Genomic DNA, 18037 nt, shown 5'->3' with positions numbered 1-18037 from the left:
CTTTTCTCGCCTGTCACAGAAGGTGGCGTTTCTCGTTGCGATCACATCGCTTCGGCGAGTGTCTGAGCTGGCAGCTCTGTCATCCAAGGCTCCCTTCCTGGTGTTTTCACCAGGACAAGGTAGTGCTGCGCATCATTCCGGAGTTTCTCCCTAAGGTCGTATCCTCGTTTCATCTTAATCAGGATATCTCCTTACCGTCATTTTGCACTCATCCGGTTCACCGGTATGAGAATGTTTACGTTTGCTAGATCTGGTGAGAGCACTCAGAATCTACATTTCCCGCACGGCGCCCTTACGCCGTTCCGATGCCCTTGTCGCTGGTACGCGCAAGAGGTTGCAGGCTTCTAAAGCCACCCTGGCTCGATGGATCAAAGAACCAATTCTGGAAGCCTACCGTTCTGCAGGGCTTCCGGTTCTTTCAGGGCTGAAAGCCCATTCAACCAGAGCCGTGGGTGCGTCCTGGGCGCTACGACACCAGGCTTCGGCTCAACAGGTGTGCCAGGCAGCTACCTGGTCGAGTCTGCACACTTTCACCAAACATTATCAGGTGCATACCTATGCTTCGGCGGATGCCAGCTTAGGTAGAAGAGTCCTGCAGGCGGCAGTGACATCCCCGTAGGGGAGGGCTGTTTTGCAGCTCTAACATGAGGTATCTCTTTACCCACCCAGGGACAGCTTTTGGACGTCCCAATCGTCTGGGTCTCCCAATAGAGCGCTGAAGAAGAAGGGAATTTTGTTACTTACCGTAAATTCCTTTTCTTCTAGCTCTTATTGGGAGACCCAGCACCCGCCCTGTTGTCCTTCGGGATTTCTTGGTTGTTTGCGGGTACACATGTTGTTCATGTTGAACGGTTTTTTCAGTTCTCCGACGTTATTCGGAGTTAATTTGTTTAAACCAGTTATTGGCTTCCTCCTTCTTGCTTTGGCACTAAAACTGGAGAACCCGTGATACCACGGGGGGGTATAGCCAGAAGGGGAGGGGCCTTGCACTTTTTAGTGTAGTGCTTTGTGTGGCCTCCGGAGGGCAGTAGCTATACCCCAATCGTCTGGGTCTCCCAATAAGAGCTAGAAGAAAAGGAATTTACGGTAAGTAACAAAATTCCCTTCTTTGCTTTGTGCGAAGGAGGTCAGACACGCACGCACAGCTCCACAGCTGTGCGTGCGTGTCTGACCTCCTTCGCACAAAGCAAAAAACTGAGGAGCCCGTGGGAGCACGGGGGGTGTATAGGCAGAAGGGGAGGGGCTTAACACTTTTAAGTGTAATACTTTGTGCGGCCTCCGGAGGCATAGCCTATACACCCAATTGTCTGGGTCTCCCAATTGGAGCTAGAAGAAAAGGAATTTCTTCAGCGCTCTATTGGGAGACCCAGACGATTGGGGTATAGCTACTGCCTCCGGAGGCCACACAAAGCACTACACTAAAAAGTGCAAGGCCCCTCCCCTTCTGGCTATACCCCCCCCGTGGTATCACGGGTTCTCCAGTTTTCAAGCTTTGTGCGAAGGAGGTCAGACATCCATGCATAGCTCCACAGATTTTAGTCAGCAGTAGCTGCTGACTATTTCGGATGGAAGAAAAGAGGGCCCATATAGGGCCCCCAGCATGCTCCCTTCTCACCCGTTGATGGTGTTGTAAGGTTGAGGTACCTATTGCTGGTACGGAGGCTGGAGCCCACATGCTGCTTTCCTTCCACATCCCCCTGGGGGGCTCTGAGGAAGTGGGATCCTGCCGGCCTCAAAGCTCTGACGCCGGGCTCCATCCACAGACCCATTTGAACCTGCTGGATACGGAGCTGGAGTACCGTTCAGGGACATGGCCCTGCACCATTACAGGTACTCTGTGTCCCCGTACACACAGGCACAGCACACTCCAGACTTGCTGGGTGTGCTAGTGCGCCGGGGACAGTAAAGGGTTACAGTCACTGCAGCTTTGCTGAGTAACTTTGTGTATTGGGAACTACCGCGCCGGACGCTCCGGGAGCGGCGGCGCGGCTGGGACTTGTAGTTCGCCGGGGACTGGGCGCCGACCGCGCTTTTACGGCGGCGGCGCTTATAAATCCAGTCCCCGGCTTCTGCGGCCTAGTGCCGCTTCGTTCCCGCCCCCTCCCTGTCACTCAGGGAAGGGGACAGACGCTGAGCAATCAGCAGCGCCGAGGGCTGGAGCCTTTTTACATGCTCCAGCCCTCTCACTGCACACTGTCGGACGCCGGATTCCCGCTCTGACTTGGGGCACGCCCACGGCCCGCCCCTCCTCACACGAGCTGGGGAAGACGCCGGCAGCCATTACTGCAGTCCGAGCTCGGACTTTCGGCAACCAGGCAGGACGGTGGCGACCATACACCCGCTTATAGGCGGGCGGTAAGCGGCACACATAGTGCTGACCCCAAGATATACTGCAGTGTGTACATGTGTATTTTAACTGCATAGGTCGCTATATGCCCGCTTGGAGAGCGACACATCAGCAGCAGGAAAGCAGGTGTGCTAAGGCACAGGCTTTCTAGGCTGCTTGTATTGCACGTACTGAAGTGTTCATTTGTGTTTATGCTTGTATGCTATACACTGCACTGTACAGTCGCTAGTCTTAGCTATATTCTCCTGGAATGGCTAGACTACAGCAGCAGAAAACCAAGGGTGCTGGGGCACAGGTTTTTTTCTATGCTGCTTGTATTGCATGGGCTGCAGTGTGCATTTGTACTTGTGCTTGTATGCTATACATTGCACTGTATGGTCACTCTTCTGGGCTATATTCCCCTAGATGACTAGTCTACAGCAGCAGAAGAGCAGAGGTGCCAGGGCACAGGCTTCTATGCTGCTTGTATTGCTTGTGCTGCAGTGTTCATTTGTACTTTATGCTTGTATGCTATACATTGCACTGTACGGTCACCAATCTTGGCTATATACTTCTAGATGGCTAGTCGGCAGCGGCAAAAAAGCAACACAGATTTTCAGTGCTGTTTTTACTACATGGGATGCTGTTCATGACACCGTCCCATTGTGTGCATGCTCCCCTGTAGCACTTCGTCTGCCGGGGTCTCTAGCACTTCGTCTGCCGGGGTCTCTACTAGTCGTGGCCAAAGAAACCACCTGTCATCCCTGTCCAAGGACAGGGACGGAGTTGCAGTTTCGACAGATATATTGTCATAAGATAGAGACTTGCAGTCCAGACAGGCCATGGGCAATCTTCCTGACCAACCTCATTTGGAACGGGGGGGTCCCAGGAGGACTCTCTGTATGATAAGGCGGCTCTCCAGGACTTTGATCCTGACATCGCTATCAATCCGGATACACCGGATGGTAACGCCATACGGAATGATCCTATAGCGTCCATCAATGGAAGGTTGGATCTTTCTCCCTCAGCTCCCCCAGTGGAGGAGTCAGCTTCACAGCAGGAGAAGTCCCTTTTCAGTATCTCAAACGGATATTGAGTATTTTTCTGGCCACGCTGACTTCAGAGAAGCAGTCCAGAAACACCACGCTTACCAGATAAGCGTCTTCTCCAAACGTTTTTTAAGATACACGTTATCCTTTTCCCCTGACGTGGTCAAGCGCTGGACCCAGGGTCCAAAGGTGGATTCTCCAATCTCCAGGCTTGCGTCTAGAGCCATAGTTGCACTGGAGATGGGGCTTCACTTAAAGATGCCATTCACAGACAGATGGACTCTGGTTGAAATCTGTCTAGGAGGCTATCGGCGTGTCGGTTGCTCCGGCATTCACAGCCGTATAGGCAACCTAACCTTTTCAGCTGTTCTTGCGCAGCTGGCCTTGAGCACATGTACATCTGTACCGCAGAGGCGTCCGTAACTCCGCAATGTCTGCACTGCGACTTACCCTATTAATGCTGTCCTAAAAGTACAGACGAGGTTTCGGTCCTTCCCAAGCTCGGGCAGGTCCCAATTGTCCTCGTGCAAAAGGGCTACAAAACCTCAGACGGGCTCAGATTCCGGCCGGGCTCAATCACGCCCAAGGAAGGCAGCCGGAGGAACCGCTACCAAGGCGGTCTCCTCATGACTCTCAGCTCTCTCTCTCTCTCCGCATCCGCGGTTGATGGCAGACTCCCCCGCCTTTGGCGACATTTAGCTGCCACAGGTCACAGACCGGTGGGTGACGGACATTGTGCTCACGTGCACAGGACAGTGTTCTGTTCTCGTCCTCCGACTCCATTCTTCAGAACGGCCCCACCTCCCCACCGAGCAGATGCCCTGCTGCAGGCGGTGGACGCTCTAAGAGCAGAAGGAGTGGTGATCCCTGTCCCCCCTCAGGAACGAGGGCGAGGGTTTGTACTCCAATCTCTTTGTGGCTCCAAAAAAGGACGGCTCCTTCCGTCCTGTTCTGGACCTAAAACTGCTCAATAAGCATGCGAACGCCAGGCGGTTCCGGATGGAATCCCTCCGATCCGTCATTACCTCAATGTCTCGAGGAGACTTCCTTGCCTCAACAGACATCAAAGATGCCTATCTCCATGTGCCAATTGCTACGGAGCACCAACGTTTTCTACGTTTTGTGATAGGAGACGACCATCTTCAGTTCGTAGCTCTGCCATTCGGTCTGGCGACAGCCCCACGGGTGTTCACCAAGGTCATGGCAGCAGTGGTAGCAGTCTTGCACTCTCAGGGACACCCGGTGATCCCTTACTTGGACGATCTACTCGTCAAAGCACCCTCCCTCGAGGCATGACAACGCAGCCTGAATGTTACGCTGGAGACTCTCCAGACTTTCGGGTGGATCATCAATTTGGCAAGAACAAATCGGTCACCGACTCAATCACTAACGTATCTCGGCATGGAGTTCACACTCTATCAGCGATAGTGAAGCTTCCGCTGAACAAGCAGCGTTCACTGCAAACAGAGGTGCAGTCTCTCCTTCAAGGCCAGTCGCACCCCTTAAGGCGCCTCATGCACTTCCTAGGGAAGATGGTGGCAGCCATGGAGGCAGTTCCCTTTGCGCAGTTTCATCTGCGCCAACTGCAAGGGGACATTCTCCGCCAATGGGACGGGCAGTCAACCTCCCTGGACAGGAAAGTCTCCCTTTCCCAGACGGCCAAGGACTCTCTGTAATGGTGGCTTATTCCCACCTCATTGTCACAGTGAAGATCCTTCCTACCCCCATCCTGGGCAGTGGTCACGACAGATACGAGTCTGTCAGGGTGGGGAGCAGTTTGTCTCCGCCACAGGGCTCAGGGGACGTGGACTCAGCAGGAGTCCACCCTTCAGATCAATGTTCTGGAAATCGGGGCAGGGTATCTTACCCTACTAGCTTTCCAGCAGTGGCTAGAAAGAGAGCAGATCCGAATCCAGTCGGACAACTCCACAGCGGTGGCATACATCAACCACCAAGGAGGGACGCGCAGTCGGCAAGCCTTCCAGGAAGTCCGGCGAATCCTCATGTGGGTGGAGGACACAGCATCCACCATATCCGCAGTTCACATCCCGGGCGTAGAAAACTGGGAAGCAGACTTCCTCAGTCGCCAGGGTATGGACGCAGGGGAATGGTCCCTTCACCCGGACGTGTTTCAGGAAATCTGTCGCCGCTGGGGGGTGCCGGACGTCGACCTAATGGCGTCTCGGCACAACAACAAGGTCCCGGCATTTATGGCACGATCGCGCGATCACAGAGCTCTGGCGGCAGACGCCTTAGTGCAAGATTGGTCGCAGTTCCGGCTCACATATGTGTTTCCACCTCTGGAACTCTTGCCCAGAGTACTGCGCAAAAAATCAGATCCGATTGCAGCCGCGTCATACTCGTCGCCCCAGACTGGCCGAGGAGATCGTGGTACCCGGATCTGTGGCATCTCACGGTCGGCCGACCGTGGTCACTACCAGGCTGGCCAGACTTACTGTCCCAAGGGCCGTTTTTCCATCGGAATTCTGCGGCCCTGAACCTGACTGTGTGGCCATTGAGTCCTGGATCCTAGCGTCTTCAGGATTATCCCAAGGGGTCGTTGCCACCATGAAACAGGCTAGGAAGTCCACCTCTGCTAAGATCTACCACAGAACGTGGAAGATTTTCTTAACTTGGTGCTCGGCTCAGGGAGTGTCTCCCTGGCCATTTGCATTGCCTACTTTTCTTTCCTTCCTGCAATCGGGGTTAGAAAAGGGCTTGTCGCTCGGCTTCCTTGAGGGAGAAGTCTCGGCACTATCCGTGTTTTTTCAGAAGCGTCTAGCACGTCTTTCTAAGGTGCGCACGTTCCTACAGGGGGTCTGTCATATCGTACCCCCGTACAAGCGGCCGTTAGATCCATGGGATCTCAACAGGGTATTAGTTGCTCTCCAGAAGCCGCCTTTCGAGCCTCTGAAGGAAGTTTCCTTTCTCGCCTGTCACAGAAGGTGGCGTTTCTCGTTGCGATCCCATCGCTTCGGCGAGTGTCTGAGCTGGCAGCTCTGTCATCCAAGGCTCCCTTCCTGGTGTTCCACCAGGACAAGGTAGTGCTGCGCCCCATTCCGGAGTTTCTCCCTAAGGTCGTATCCTCATTTCATCTTAATCAGGATATATCCTTGCCTTCCTTTTGTCCTCATCCGGTTCACCGGTATGAAAAGGACTTACGTTTGTTAGATCTGGTGAGAGCACTCAGACTCTACTTTTCCCGCACGGCGCCCATGCGCCGTTCCGATGCACTTTTTGTCCTTGTCGCTGGTCCGCGCAAGGGGTTGCAGGCTTCTAAAGCCACCCTGGCTCGATGGATCAAAGAACCAATTCTAGAGGCCTACCGTAAAAGCCCACTCAACCAGAGCCGTGGGTGCGTCCTGGGCATTACGACACCAGGCTTCGGCTCAACAAGTGTACCAGGCAGCTACCTGGTCCAGTCTGCACACTTTCACCAAGCATTATCAGGTGCATACCTATGCTTCGGCGGATGCCAGCTTAGGTAGAAGAGTCCTGCAGGCGGCAGTGACACCCCCGTAGGGGAGGGCTGTTTTGCAGCCCTAACATGAGGTATTTCTTTACCCACCCAGGGACAGCTTTTGGACGTCCCAATCGTCTGGGTCTCCCAATAGAGCGCTGAAGAAGAAGGGAATTTTGTTACTTACCGTAAATTCCTTTTCTTCTAGCTCTTATTGGGAGACCCAGCACCCGCCCTGTTGTCCTTCGGGATGTTTTTTGTTGTTTGCGGGTACACATGTTGTTCATGTTGAACGGTTTTTCAGTTCTCCGATGTTACTCGGAGTTAATTTGTTTAAACCAGTTATTGGCTTTCCTCCTTCTTGCTTTGGCACTAAAACTGGAGAACCCGTGATACCACGGGGGGGGTATAGCCAGAAGGGGAGGGGCCTTGCACTTTTTAGTGTAGTGCTTTGTGTGGCCTCCGGAGGCAGTAGCTATACCCCAATCGTCTGGGTCTCCCAATAAGAGCTAGAAGAAAAGGAATTTACGGTAAGTAACAAAATTCCCTTCTTACGGTAAGTAAAACAAAATTCCCTTCTTCCAGGCGCTCACCACCCATCTGCCTCTTCCTTCCTCCCCAAGACCGATATTTCGGGAGAGCAGCTGGCTTGAACTGTCCTATCGCTCTCTCATATAGCTTTCCTCTGCTGTATCAAGGAGCACAATGGCACCGAAGTCGGCCAGATCCAACTTTAAAGCAAGTGTGTTCTCTTTTCCTAGGAGACCGGCCACCGCTGATAGACTGCAGAAGTGGCTGGTAACTTAGGCAACGAACAGTACACAATAGAATTCAGTCATTTCTTAACCAATGTTTAGACAACCCCGCACTTTGGTGCCTCCTAGTTTGCAGGTAGACCTAATTAGATGAGCGCTGGTGGTCATACATACGTAATCACTAGGTGCCGATGTCAGAGCAGCCAATAGACATGGCTTTCTGCCCTGCAAGCTGTTTGTATTGGCTGCGCTTCGACGGTGGGTTTGGTCGGACGGCGGGTTTGGCCGGGCGGCAAGTTTGGCCGGGGGTCGGACAGTGGGTTTGGCCGGGGGTCGGACAGTGGGTTTGGCCGGGGGTCGGACAGTGGGTTTGGCCGGGGGTCGGACAGTGGGTTTGGCCGGGGGTCGGACAGCGGGTTTGGCCGGGGCTGACCATGCAGAGCCCTGGCTGTGGCGGGACTGAGCATATAGGTCCACCAGCGCTCTGACCACCAGATGGACCTTCACATTGTTATACACTCTGAACACCAGGTGGCGCCAAACCTAAGTACCGTAAATGTAATAACTCCTTATAATTGCTAATTTTTATTTATTTTTTTTATGATTCATACGTCCCTTTAGCCCCCGAGGGACTTAATGATTCACACGTCCTTTTAAGTCCCCTGAGTGATTGAGTACATCTTATAGAAATCCTCTCGAAACGCCGACACTACTGTCTATGAATAGGCCTGGTAAATACAAGCAATAGGTGGTATTATCAAGGGAAGTTATTTAATATTGAAAATCCTCAAAAATCTAACACCTCGCTCAGGAAACACACCGTGTCCTTGGTTGCAGCGTCTATAGAGGAATATTTTGTCTGGCGGCCGCATGCGCTCGTGTTATGTGCTATGCTGTGAAATTAGAACAGGTCTCGTTGGGAGAAGGATCTGAGCTCCGTACAAAAGGGATATTCTTGCTTGCTTTTTTTCCTGAGCTGGGAGGGCACTCCGGGACTTGCTGCTGTACACATTTTTCTATTTGTGCATGTTTGATTTTTCTCTCTTTAGATGTGACGGAGGAGATGCTGAGCTTTTTCTTGGCCTTATTCCAAGGACTCCGGGTACAAATGGGGGTGCCATTTACCGAGCAGATTATACAGACCTTCCTCAACATGTTTACCAGGTATTGGCTGAGGTTTACCAGGTATTGGCTGAGGTTTACCAGGTATTGGCTGAGGTTGACCGTGTGTTGGCTGAGGTTGACCGTGTGTTGGCTGAGGTTGACCGTGTGTTGGCTGAGGTTGACCGTGTGTTGGCTGAGGTTGACCGTGTGTTGGCTGAGGTTGACCGTGTGTTGGCTGAGGTTGACCGTGTGTTGGCTGAGGTTGACCGTGTGTTGGCTGAGGTTGACCGTGTGTTGGCTGAGGTTGACCGTGTGTTGGCTGAGGTTGACCGTGTGTTGGCTGAGGTTGACCGTGTGTTGGCTGAGGTTGACCGTGTGTTGGCTGAGGTTGACCGTGTGTTGGCTGAGGTTGACCGTGTGTTGGCTGAGGTTGACCGTGTGTTGGCTGAGGTTGACCGTGTGTTGGCTGAGGTTGACCGTGTGTTGGCTGAGGTTGACCGTGTGTTGGCTGAGGTTGACCGTGTGTTGGCTGAGGTTGACCGTGTGTTGGCTGAGGTTGACCGTGTGTTGGCTGAGGTTGACCGTGTGTTGGCTGAGGTTGACCGTGTGTTGGCTGAGGTTGACCGTGTGTTGGCTGAGGGTGACCGTGTGTTGGCTGAGGGTGACCGTGTGTTGGCTGAGGGTGACCGTGTGTTGGCTGAGGGTGACCGTGTGTTGGCTGAGGGTGACCGTGTGTTGGCCGAGGGTGACCGTGTGTTGGCCGAGGGTGACCGTGTGTTGGCCGAGGGTGACCGTGTGTTGGCCGAGGGTGACCGTGTGTTGGCCGAGGGTGACCGTGTGTTGGCCGAGGGTGACCGTGTGTTGGCCGAGGGTGACCGTGTGTTGGCCGAGGGTGACCGTGTGTTGGCCGAGGGTGACCGTGTGTTGGCCGAGGGTGACCGTGTGTTGGCCGAGGGTGACCGTGTGTTGGCCGAGGGTGACCGTGTGTTGGCCGAGGGTGACCGTGTGTTGGCCGAGGGTGACCGTGTGTTGGCCGAGGGTGACAGTGTGTTGGCCGAGGGTGACCGTGTGTTGGCCGAGGTTGACCGTGTGTTGGCCGAGGTTGACCGTAATACTTGGCCCTACACCCTCGGATTGTTTATCCCATGGAGGTCGGAGTTTTGTGTCCAGTGCTCATTATATCACATCGTGCCCGCAGGGAGCAGCTGGCAGAAAGCATACTGCAGGAAGGCAGCGCCGGCTGTCACGTGGTGGAGAAGTTTCTGAAAATCCTGCAAGTTGTCGTCCAGGAACCTGGTCCGGCCTTTAAGCCTTTCCTGCCCAGTATCCTGTCCCTGTGCATGGAGCAGCTCTACCCCATTATCGCAGAGGTAAGTGCTCTGTGCTATAGAGGTCTTCCTCTCCGATCCTTGTCTTTTCTATTTACTTATCTGATGCTTTTGCAGCGTCCATCGCCCGATGTGAAAGCCGAGCTGTTTGAGCTGCTCTTCCAGCTGCTACATCACAACTGGAGGTATTTCTACCGAGCCTCGGTCTTGGCCAGCGTACACCGAGAAGGTGGCGATGAGCCCATGGAGAACCAGGCGCAGTTCGTCGGTGTCATGCAGGTCAGTGCTCAACTAACCCAATTCTTTCTCGTCAACAGATGACTCCTTTAAAACGCTTCCCTTCAGACCTCATACTATCATTTGGCGGGAGCTGAGCTTACGTTATACACCCAGCAGCAACCAGAACTGCTGTTTAATCCCTTAAAGAGGACCAACCACCAGGTTTTTCCTATAAAAACTAAATCCAGTGCTATACTGGCGCTATCATGCTGATTCTATACATACCTTTACTTGTGAGATCGGATGTATACTTTCTGAAATACAGACAAGTAAATTTCTTTGTCGCTCTATTGGGAGACCCAGACAATTGGGTGTATAGGCTATGCCTCCGGAGGCCGCACAAAGTATTACACTTAAAAGTGTTAAGCCCCTCCCCTTCTGCCTATACACCCCCCGTGCTCCCACGGGCTCCTCAGTTTTTTGCTTTGTGCGAAGGAGGTCAGACACGCACGCACAGCTCCACAGATTGGTCAGCAGCAGCTGCTGACCATGTCGGATGGAAGAAAAGTGGGCCCATATAGGGCCCCCAGCATGCTCCCTTCTCACCCCACTCTTGTCGGCGGTGTAGTTAAGGTTGAGGTATCCATTGCGGGTACGGAGGCTGGAGCCCACATGCTGTTTTCCTTCCCCATCCCCCTCAGGGCTCTGGTGGAAGTGGGATCCTATCGGTCTCCAGGCACTGAGACCGTGCTTCATCCACAACTCCTGTGGAGCCTGCTGGATAGGAGCCGGGTATCGTTCAGGGACATGGCCCTGCTACTTGGAGGTACTCTGTATCCCGGTGGGGACCGCGCACAGCAACACTCCAGCTTTGCTGGGTGTGCTAGTGCACCGGGGACCGCGGCGCTGACCGGGTTAATATGTGCCATTACACACTCAGCGTTGCTGAGTGTGTTTATGTATAGGTACTGCCGCACTGACCGCCGCGGCCATGGAAACACTGCGGCGCGGCTGGGACTTGTAGTGCGCCGGGGACTTCCACGCCGGCCGCGCTTTTACGGCGGCCGCGTTTATTACTAGAGTCCCCGGCTTTTTGCGGCCTAGTTCCTTTCCTCCCGCCCACAGCCCTGACAGGCAGGGGAAGGGCGGGACGCTGCACAGAACGAGCAGCACTGAGGGCTGGAGCATGCTTTGCATACTCCACTCCCCTCACTGTGCACAGTGCAGGCACCAGTTCCCGCTCTTTCTAGGTCACGCCCACGGCTCCCTCCTCTCCTCAGGACGCATTCCTGTCAGCTCCTCGGACGCTGCAGAGGGGGACAAAGTCTGGGAGACCCAGGCAGGGACTCTGGTGGCCTCACAACCGCTTTAAGCGGGTGGTAAGCAGCACCTGTGGTGCTAGCCCCATTGTGCAGTAGTGTAACATTATATGTTTAGTTTACACTGTATAGTGCACAGTTGATTTCTGGCTATATACCCTATTGTGTTGCTCAGGGAAGATATAATAGCATGGCGCCCACGAAAGGCAGGGGTGCCAAAACACAGGCTTATTATGTTGCCTGCGCCGCATGTACGACCCCGCTACCGGCAGGTTCCACTGACCCTCATTGTGTGCACTATTCGGCCCCTGTGGCACTTACTCAGCTAGAGCCTCTGCTAAGGGGGGCCCAGGGGGAGCCACCTGCTAACACTGTTCAGGTGACAGGGACGGAGTTTGCAAAACTCTCTGAGACTATGGCTAAGATACTAGAAGCCTTGCAGTCCAGGCCGGTATCTCAGCACAGGGACTCTGTTGAATCTTTGTTCCCTGGCCCACCTCAGCTGGACCAACAATGTCCTCCCGGGGTATCTCATGGATCCCAAGCTGAGGGTTCTGACACAGACCCCAGCCCCAGACCGACTAAGCGAGCTCGCTTAGATTTTCCCTCGACATCATCATATTGTGCAGGGTCTCAGAGGGGGGAATCTCTGGTTGATGATGCGGAGACAGCTGATCAGGATTCTGATCCTGAGGCCGCTCTCAATCTTGATACTCCGGACGGGGACGCCATAGTGAACGACCTTATTGCGTCCATCAATCGTATGTTGGATATTTCTCCCTCAGCTCCTCCGGTGGAGGAGTCAGCTTCCCAGCAGGAGAAATTCCGTTTCAGGTTTCCCAAGCGTACACCGAGTATGTTTCTGGACCACTCTGATTTCAGAAAGGCAGTCCAGAATCACCATGCTTGTCCAGATAAGCGTTTTTCTAAGCGCCTTAAGGATACACGTTATCCCTTTCCCCCTGACGTGGTCAAAAGTTGGGCTCAGTGTCCCAAAGTGGATCCTCCAATCTCCAGACTGGCAGCTAGATCCTTACTTGCAGTGGAAGATGGGGCTTCACTCAAAGATGCCACTGACAGGCAGATGGAGCTCTGGTTGAAATCCATCTATGAAGCTATCGGCGCTTCTTTTGCCCCAGCATTCGCAGCCGTATGGGCGCTACAAGCTATCTCAGCAGGTCAAGCGCAAATTGACGCAGCCACACGCACGTCCACGCCACAGGTGGCGTCCATAACCTCTCAGACGTCGGCATTTGCGTCTTACGCTATTAATGCTGTCCTGGACTCTGCGAGCCGTACGGCGGTTGCAGCCGCCAATTCGGTGCTACTCCGCAGGGCCTTGTGGCTACGGGAATGGAAGGCAGATTCTGTTTCCAAAAAGCGCTTAACCAGTTTGCCAATTTCTGGCGACCGATTGTTTGGCGAGCGTTTGGATGAAATCATCAAACAATCCAAGGGAAAGGATACATCCTTACCCCAGCCCAAACCGAACATACCCCAACAGAGGAAGGGGCAGTCGAGGTTTCGGTCCTTTCGGGGCGCGGGCAGGTCCCAATTCTCCTCGTCCAAAAGGCCTCAGAAAGATCAAAGGAACTCTGATGCATGGCGGTCTAAGTCACGTCCTAAAAAGACCACCGGAGGTGCCGCTACCAAAGCGGCTTCCTCATGACTTTCGGCATCCTCACTCCGCATCCTCGGTCGGTGGCAGGCTCTCCCGCTTTTGCGACACCTGGCTGCCACGGGTAAAAGACCGTTGGGTGAGAGACATTCTGTCTCACGGTTACAAGATAGAGTTCACCTCTCGTCCCCCGACTCGATTCTTCAGGTCATCCCCGCCTCCCGAGCGAGCCGAGGTTCTTCTGCAGGCGCTGGGCACTCTGAAGGCAGAAGGAGTGGTGGTCCCTGTTCCTCTTCAGCAACAGGGCCACGTTTTTTACTCCAACTTCTTTGTGGTCCCAAAGAAGGACGGGTCTTTCCGACCTGTCCTGGACCTGAAACTTCTCAACAAACACGTAAAGACCAGGCGGTTCCGGATGGAATCCCTCCGCTCCGTCATCGCCTCAATGTCCCAGGGAGATTTCCTTGCATCGATCGATATCAAAGATGCTTATCTCCACATACCGATTGCTCCAGAGCACCAGCGCTTCTTGCGCTTCGCCATAGGAAACGAACACCTGCAGTTCGTGGCATTGCCGTTCGGCCTGGCAACAGCCCCACGGGTTTTCACCAAGATTATGGCTACTGTAGTAGCGGTCCTCCACTCTCACGGTCACTCGGTGATCCCGTACTTGGACGATCTGTTGATCAAGGCACCCTCTCTAGAGGCATGCCAACACAGCCTCGACGCTACCCTGGAGACTCTCCAGAGTTTCGGGTGGATCATCAATTTTCCAAAGTCAAATCTGACACCGGCCCAATCGCTGACATACCTTGGCATGGAGTGTCATACCCTCTCAGCGATAGTGAAGCTTCCGCTGATCAAGCAGCGGTCACTACAGACAGGGGTACAATCTCTCCTTCAAGGCCAGTCACACCCCTTGAGGCGCCTCATGCACTTCCTGGGGAAGATGGTGGCAGCAATGGAGGCAGTTCCTTTCGCGCAGTTTCACCTGCGTCCTCTTCAATGGGACATCCTACGCAAATGGGACAGGAAGCCGACGTCCCTCGACAGGAACGTCTCCCTCTCGCAGGCGACCAAAGCTTCCCTTCGGTGGTGGCTTCTTCCCACTTCATTATCGAAAGGGAAATCCTTCCTACCCCCATCCTGGGAGGTGGTCACGACGGACGCGAGTCTGTCAGGGTGGGGAGCGGTTTTTCTCCACCACAGGGCTCAGGGTACGTGGACCCAGCAAGAGTCCTCGCTTCAGATCAATGTTCTGGAAATACGGGCAGTGTATCTTGCCCTGAAAGCGTTCCAGCAGTGGCTGGAAGGCAAGCAGATCAGAATTCAGTCGGACAATTCCACAGCGGTGGCATACATCAACCACCAAGGCGGCACACGCAGTCGGCAAGCCTTCCAGGAAGTCCGGCGGATTTTGATGTGGGTGGAAGCCACGGCCTCCACCATCTCTGCAGTTCACATTCCAGGCGCGGAAAACTGGGAAGCAGATTATCTCAGTCGCCAGGGCATGGACGCAGGGGAATGGTCCCTTCACCCCGGACGTGTTTCAGGAGATCTGTTGCCGCTGTGGGGGTGCCGGACGTCGACCTCATGGCGTCCCGGCACAACAACAAGGTACCGGCGTTCATGGCACGGTTTCAAGATCCCAGAGCTCTGGCGGCAGACGCCTTAGTTCAGGATTGGTCGCAGTTTCAGCTCCCTTATGTGTTTCCTCCGCTGGCACTGTTGCCCAGAGTGTTACCCAAGATCAGGGCCGACTGCCGCCGCGTCATCCTCGTCGCTCCAGACCTGGCCGAGGCGGTCGTGGTACCCGGATCTGTGGCATCTCACGGTCGGCCAACCCGTGTGGCACTATCAGACCGACCAGACTTGCTATCTCAAGGGCCGTTTTTCCATCTGAATTCTGCGGCCCTCAACCTGACTGTGTGGCCATTGAGTCCTGGATCCTAGCGTCCTCAGGGTTATCTCAAGACGTCATTGCCACTATGAGACAAGCTAGGAAACCAACGTCCGCCAAGATCTACCACAGGACGTGAAAAATTTTCCTGTCGTGGTGCTCTGCTCAGGGTATTTCTCCCTGGCCTTTTGCCTTGCCCACTTTTCTGTCCTTCCTTCAATCTGGACTGGAAAAGGGTTTGTTGCTCGGGCTCCCTTAAGGGACAAGTCTCAGCGCTCTCTGTGTTTTTCCAGAAGCGCCTAGCCAGACTTCCACAGGTACGCACGTTCCTGCAGGGGGTTTGTCACATCGTCCCTCCTTACAAGCGGCCGTTAGGAACCCTGGGGTCTGAACAGGGTGCTGATGGTTCTTCAGAAACCACCGTTCGAGCCAATGAGGGATATTTCTCTCTCACGCCTTTCGCAGAAAGTGGTTTTTCTAGTAGCAGTCACTTCACTTCGCAGAGTGTCTGAGCTAGCTGCACTGTCATGCCAAGCTCCCTTCCTGGTGTTCACCAGGACAAGGTGGTTCTGCGTCCGGTTCCGGAATTTCTCCCTAAGGTGGTATCCCCCTTTCATCTCAATCAGGATATCTCCTTACCTTCTTTTTGTCCTCATCCAGTTCACCAATGTGAAAAGGATTTGCACTTGTTAGATCTGGTGAGAGCACTCAGAATCTACATTTCTCGTACGGCGCCCCTGCGCCGCTCGGATGCACTCTTTGTCCTTGTCGACTGGCCAGCGTAAAGGGTCACAGGCTTCCAAATCAACCCTGGCTCGGTGGATCAAGGAGCCAATTATCGAAGCCTACCGTTCGGCTGGGGCTTCCGGTTCCCTCAGGGCTGAAGGCCCATTCTACCAGATCCGTGGGCGCGTCCTGGGCTTTGAGGCACCAGGCTACGGCTCAGCAGAGTGTGTCAGGCGGCTACCTGGTCGAGCCTGCCACACTTTCACGAAGCACTATCAGGTGCATACCTATGCTTCGGCGGATGCCAGCCTAGGGTAGGCGAGTCCTTCAGGGGGCGGTTGCCCACCTGTAGGAAGAGGCCGTTTTACGGCTCTCTTACGAGGTATTATTTTACCCACCCAGGGACTGCTTTTGGACGTCCCAATTGTCTGGGTCTCCCAATAGAGCGACAAAGAAGAAGGGAATTTTGTTTACTTACCGTAAATTCCTTTCTTCTAGCTCTAATTGGGAGACCCAGCCACCCGCCCCTGTTTTTTTGTGTACACATGTTGTTCATGTTGAATGGTTCAGTTCTCCGATATTCCTTCGGATTGAAGTTACTGTAAACCAGTTTATAATTCTTTTTCCTCCTTCTTGCTTTTGCACCAAAACTGAGGAGCCCGTGGAGCACGGGGGTGTATAGCAGAAGGGGAGGGGCTTAACACTTTTAGTGTAATACTTTGTGCGGCCTCCGGAGGCATAGCCTATACACCCAATTGTCTGGGTCTCCAATTAGAGCTAGAAGAAAAGGAATTTACGGTAGTAAACAAAATTCACTTCTTTGTGAAATGCACTGTTATTTGATTGACAGGTGCTACAGAATATCTAATAGGTTGGTCGGGTTTTCCTAGATATTCGATATTCCGGCCTCTGTCCTTCCTCCCCGTCTGTTATTACAGGGGAGGAGGGAGAGATAAAGGACAGGAAGACAGACAGGTGTGGGAATAACTAGCAAAACACAACCCACCTATTAGTATTTCTGTAGCTGCTGTCAATCAAATAACAGTGCATTTCAACAGACTTTACTTGCCTGTATTTCAGAAAGTATACATCCGATCTCACAACTAAAGGTATGTATAGAATCAGCATGATAGTGCCAGTATAGTGCCAGTTTTAAGTAGCGATATCCCGGTAGGTGTGTCCGTCTGGGCACAAATCACCCACATATCAATGGCGGGTTGTCAATAAAGCATTGCAGTATGCAAAACGAGCAAATCAAATGATCATAGGGTCTTACAAAATGAAAAGTTATTGTCGATTGGAAACAATATAAGGTTACGAGTCTTGGAGGTGAGAAGAATAAAGGTGCAAAAAGGGAGATTTTTGTGTACTCACCATAAAATCTTATTCTCTGAGCTTTTTATTGGGGGGGGGCAGGACCATGCTGTGTCCCCCAATAAGGCGAGAGAGAAATGAAACTTTTCTGCATCGGGAAGGGTGTTAATGCATATCCGAAAACCAAAAACCCCAAATGTTCTTTGCCTAGTCCTTCATCTTCTTTGTTTCCTGCAGGCATTTGGTCAGTCATTTCTACAACCGGATATCCATCTTTTCAAGCAGAATCTTGGCTATTGGAGACCCTGAACAGCAAACACAAATTGTACCATAAGGTGAGGTTGTCCTATCTTATCAGTCCGAGCGCTGCATTTATAGGTTAAAGGTCCCCCCCCCCCCTACACACAGCAGTACTCTCCGATATCTACGGGTTCGACAATGTTTATGAGAGCGCGCCGGCTAACTGATCGTCGGGTGAGATGAAGATCGGGCATGTCCGTTGATTTTTATACTGCCTATCGCTCTGATCTCCCAGAGCAAGTATGGAGACAGTATACAGTGTGTCCACCCATATCCTGTACTCCGCCATTAACTTGAGAATGGTGGCAGCTATAGGCATGGAAGTGGTGTCTAGGAATAGTAAAGTAGCCATGCGCTACGCAATGAAACCACCTATAGCGCCACCTGGTGGAGGTCACATCAAACAGCAGGTGTATGCGACCCCTCCACCAACATTGCAGGACCTACGACGACGTATCACAGATGCTTGTGCAAACGTGTCACCTACCATATTGCACAACGTGCAGCAAGATACAGTATGCTGTGCAGAGGCCAGATGTGCATTGCAGCTGACTGGGGCCACTTTGAGCATCAAAGTTAAATAAGCTCCATATGCGTGACCAGCAGTCAGTGTTTTGGG

The 18037-nt window shown here is 53.2% G+C and overlaps 1 protein-coding gene across 1 annotated transcript in view; it reads left to right on the top strand.

Moving 5' to 3' along the window:
- The window catches only part of XPO6 (exportin 6), a 143799-nt gene that overhangs the window by 99834 nt on the left and 25928 nt on the right, over window positions 1-18037 (top strand). Inside the window, 5 exon segments of the mRNA XM_075319780.1 lie at window positions 8640-8754; window positions 9893-10064; window positions 10140-10301; window positions 17356-17413; window positions 17416-17453. Coding sequence (XP_075175895.1) covers window positions 8640-8754; window positions 9893-10064; window positions 10140-10301; window positions 17356-17413; window positions 17416-17453 — 545 coding nt within the window.

The sequence above is a fragment of the Anomaloglossus baeobatrachus genome, chromosome 7 (assembly GCF_048569485.1).
Source record: "Anomaloglossus baeobatrachus isolate aAnoBae1 chromosome 7, aAnoBae1.hap1, whole genome shotgun sequence".
Lineage (NCBI taxonomy): Eukaryota > Metazoa > Chordata > Amphibia > Anura > Aromobatidae > Anomaloglossus > Anomaloglossus baeobatrachus.
The sequence above is the reverse complement of the archived record's forward strand: the minus strand, read 5'-3'. Positions and strand labels throughout refer to the sequence as shown.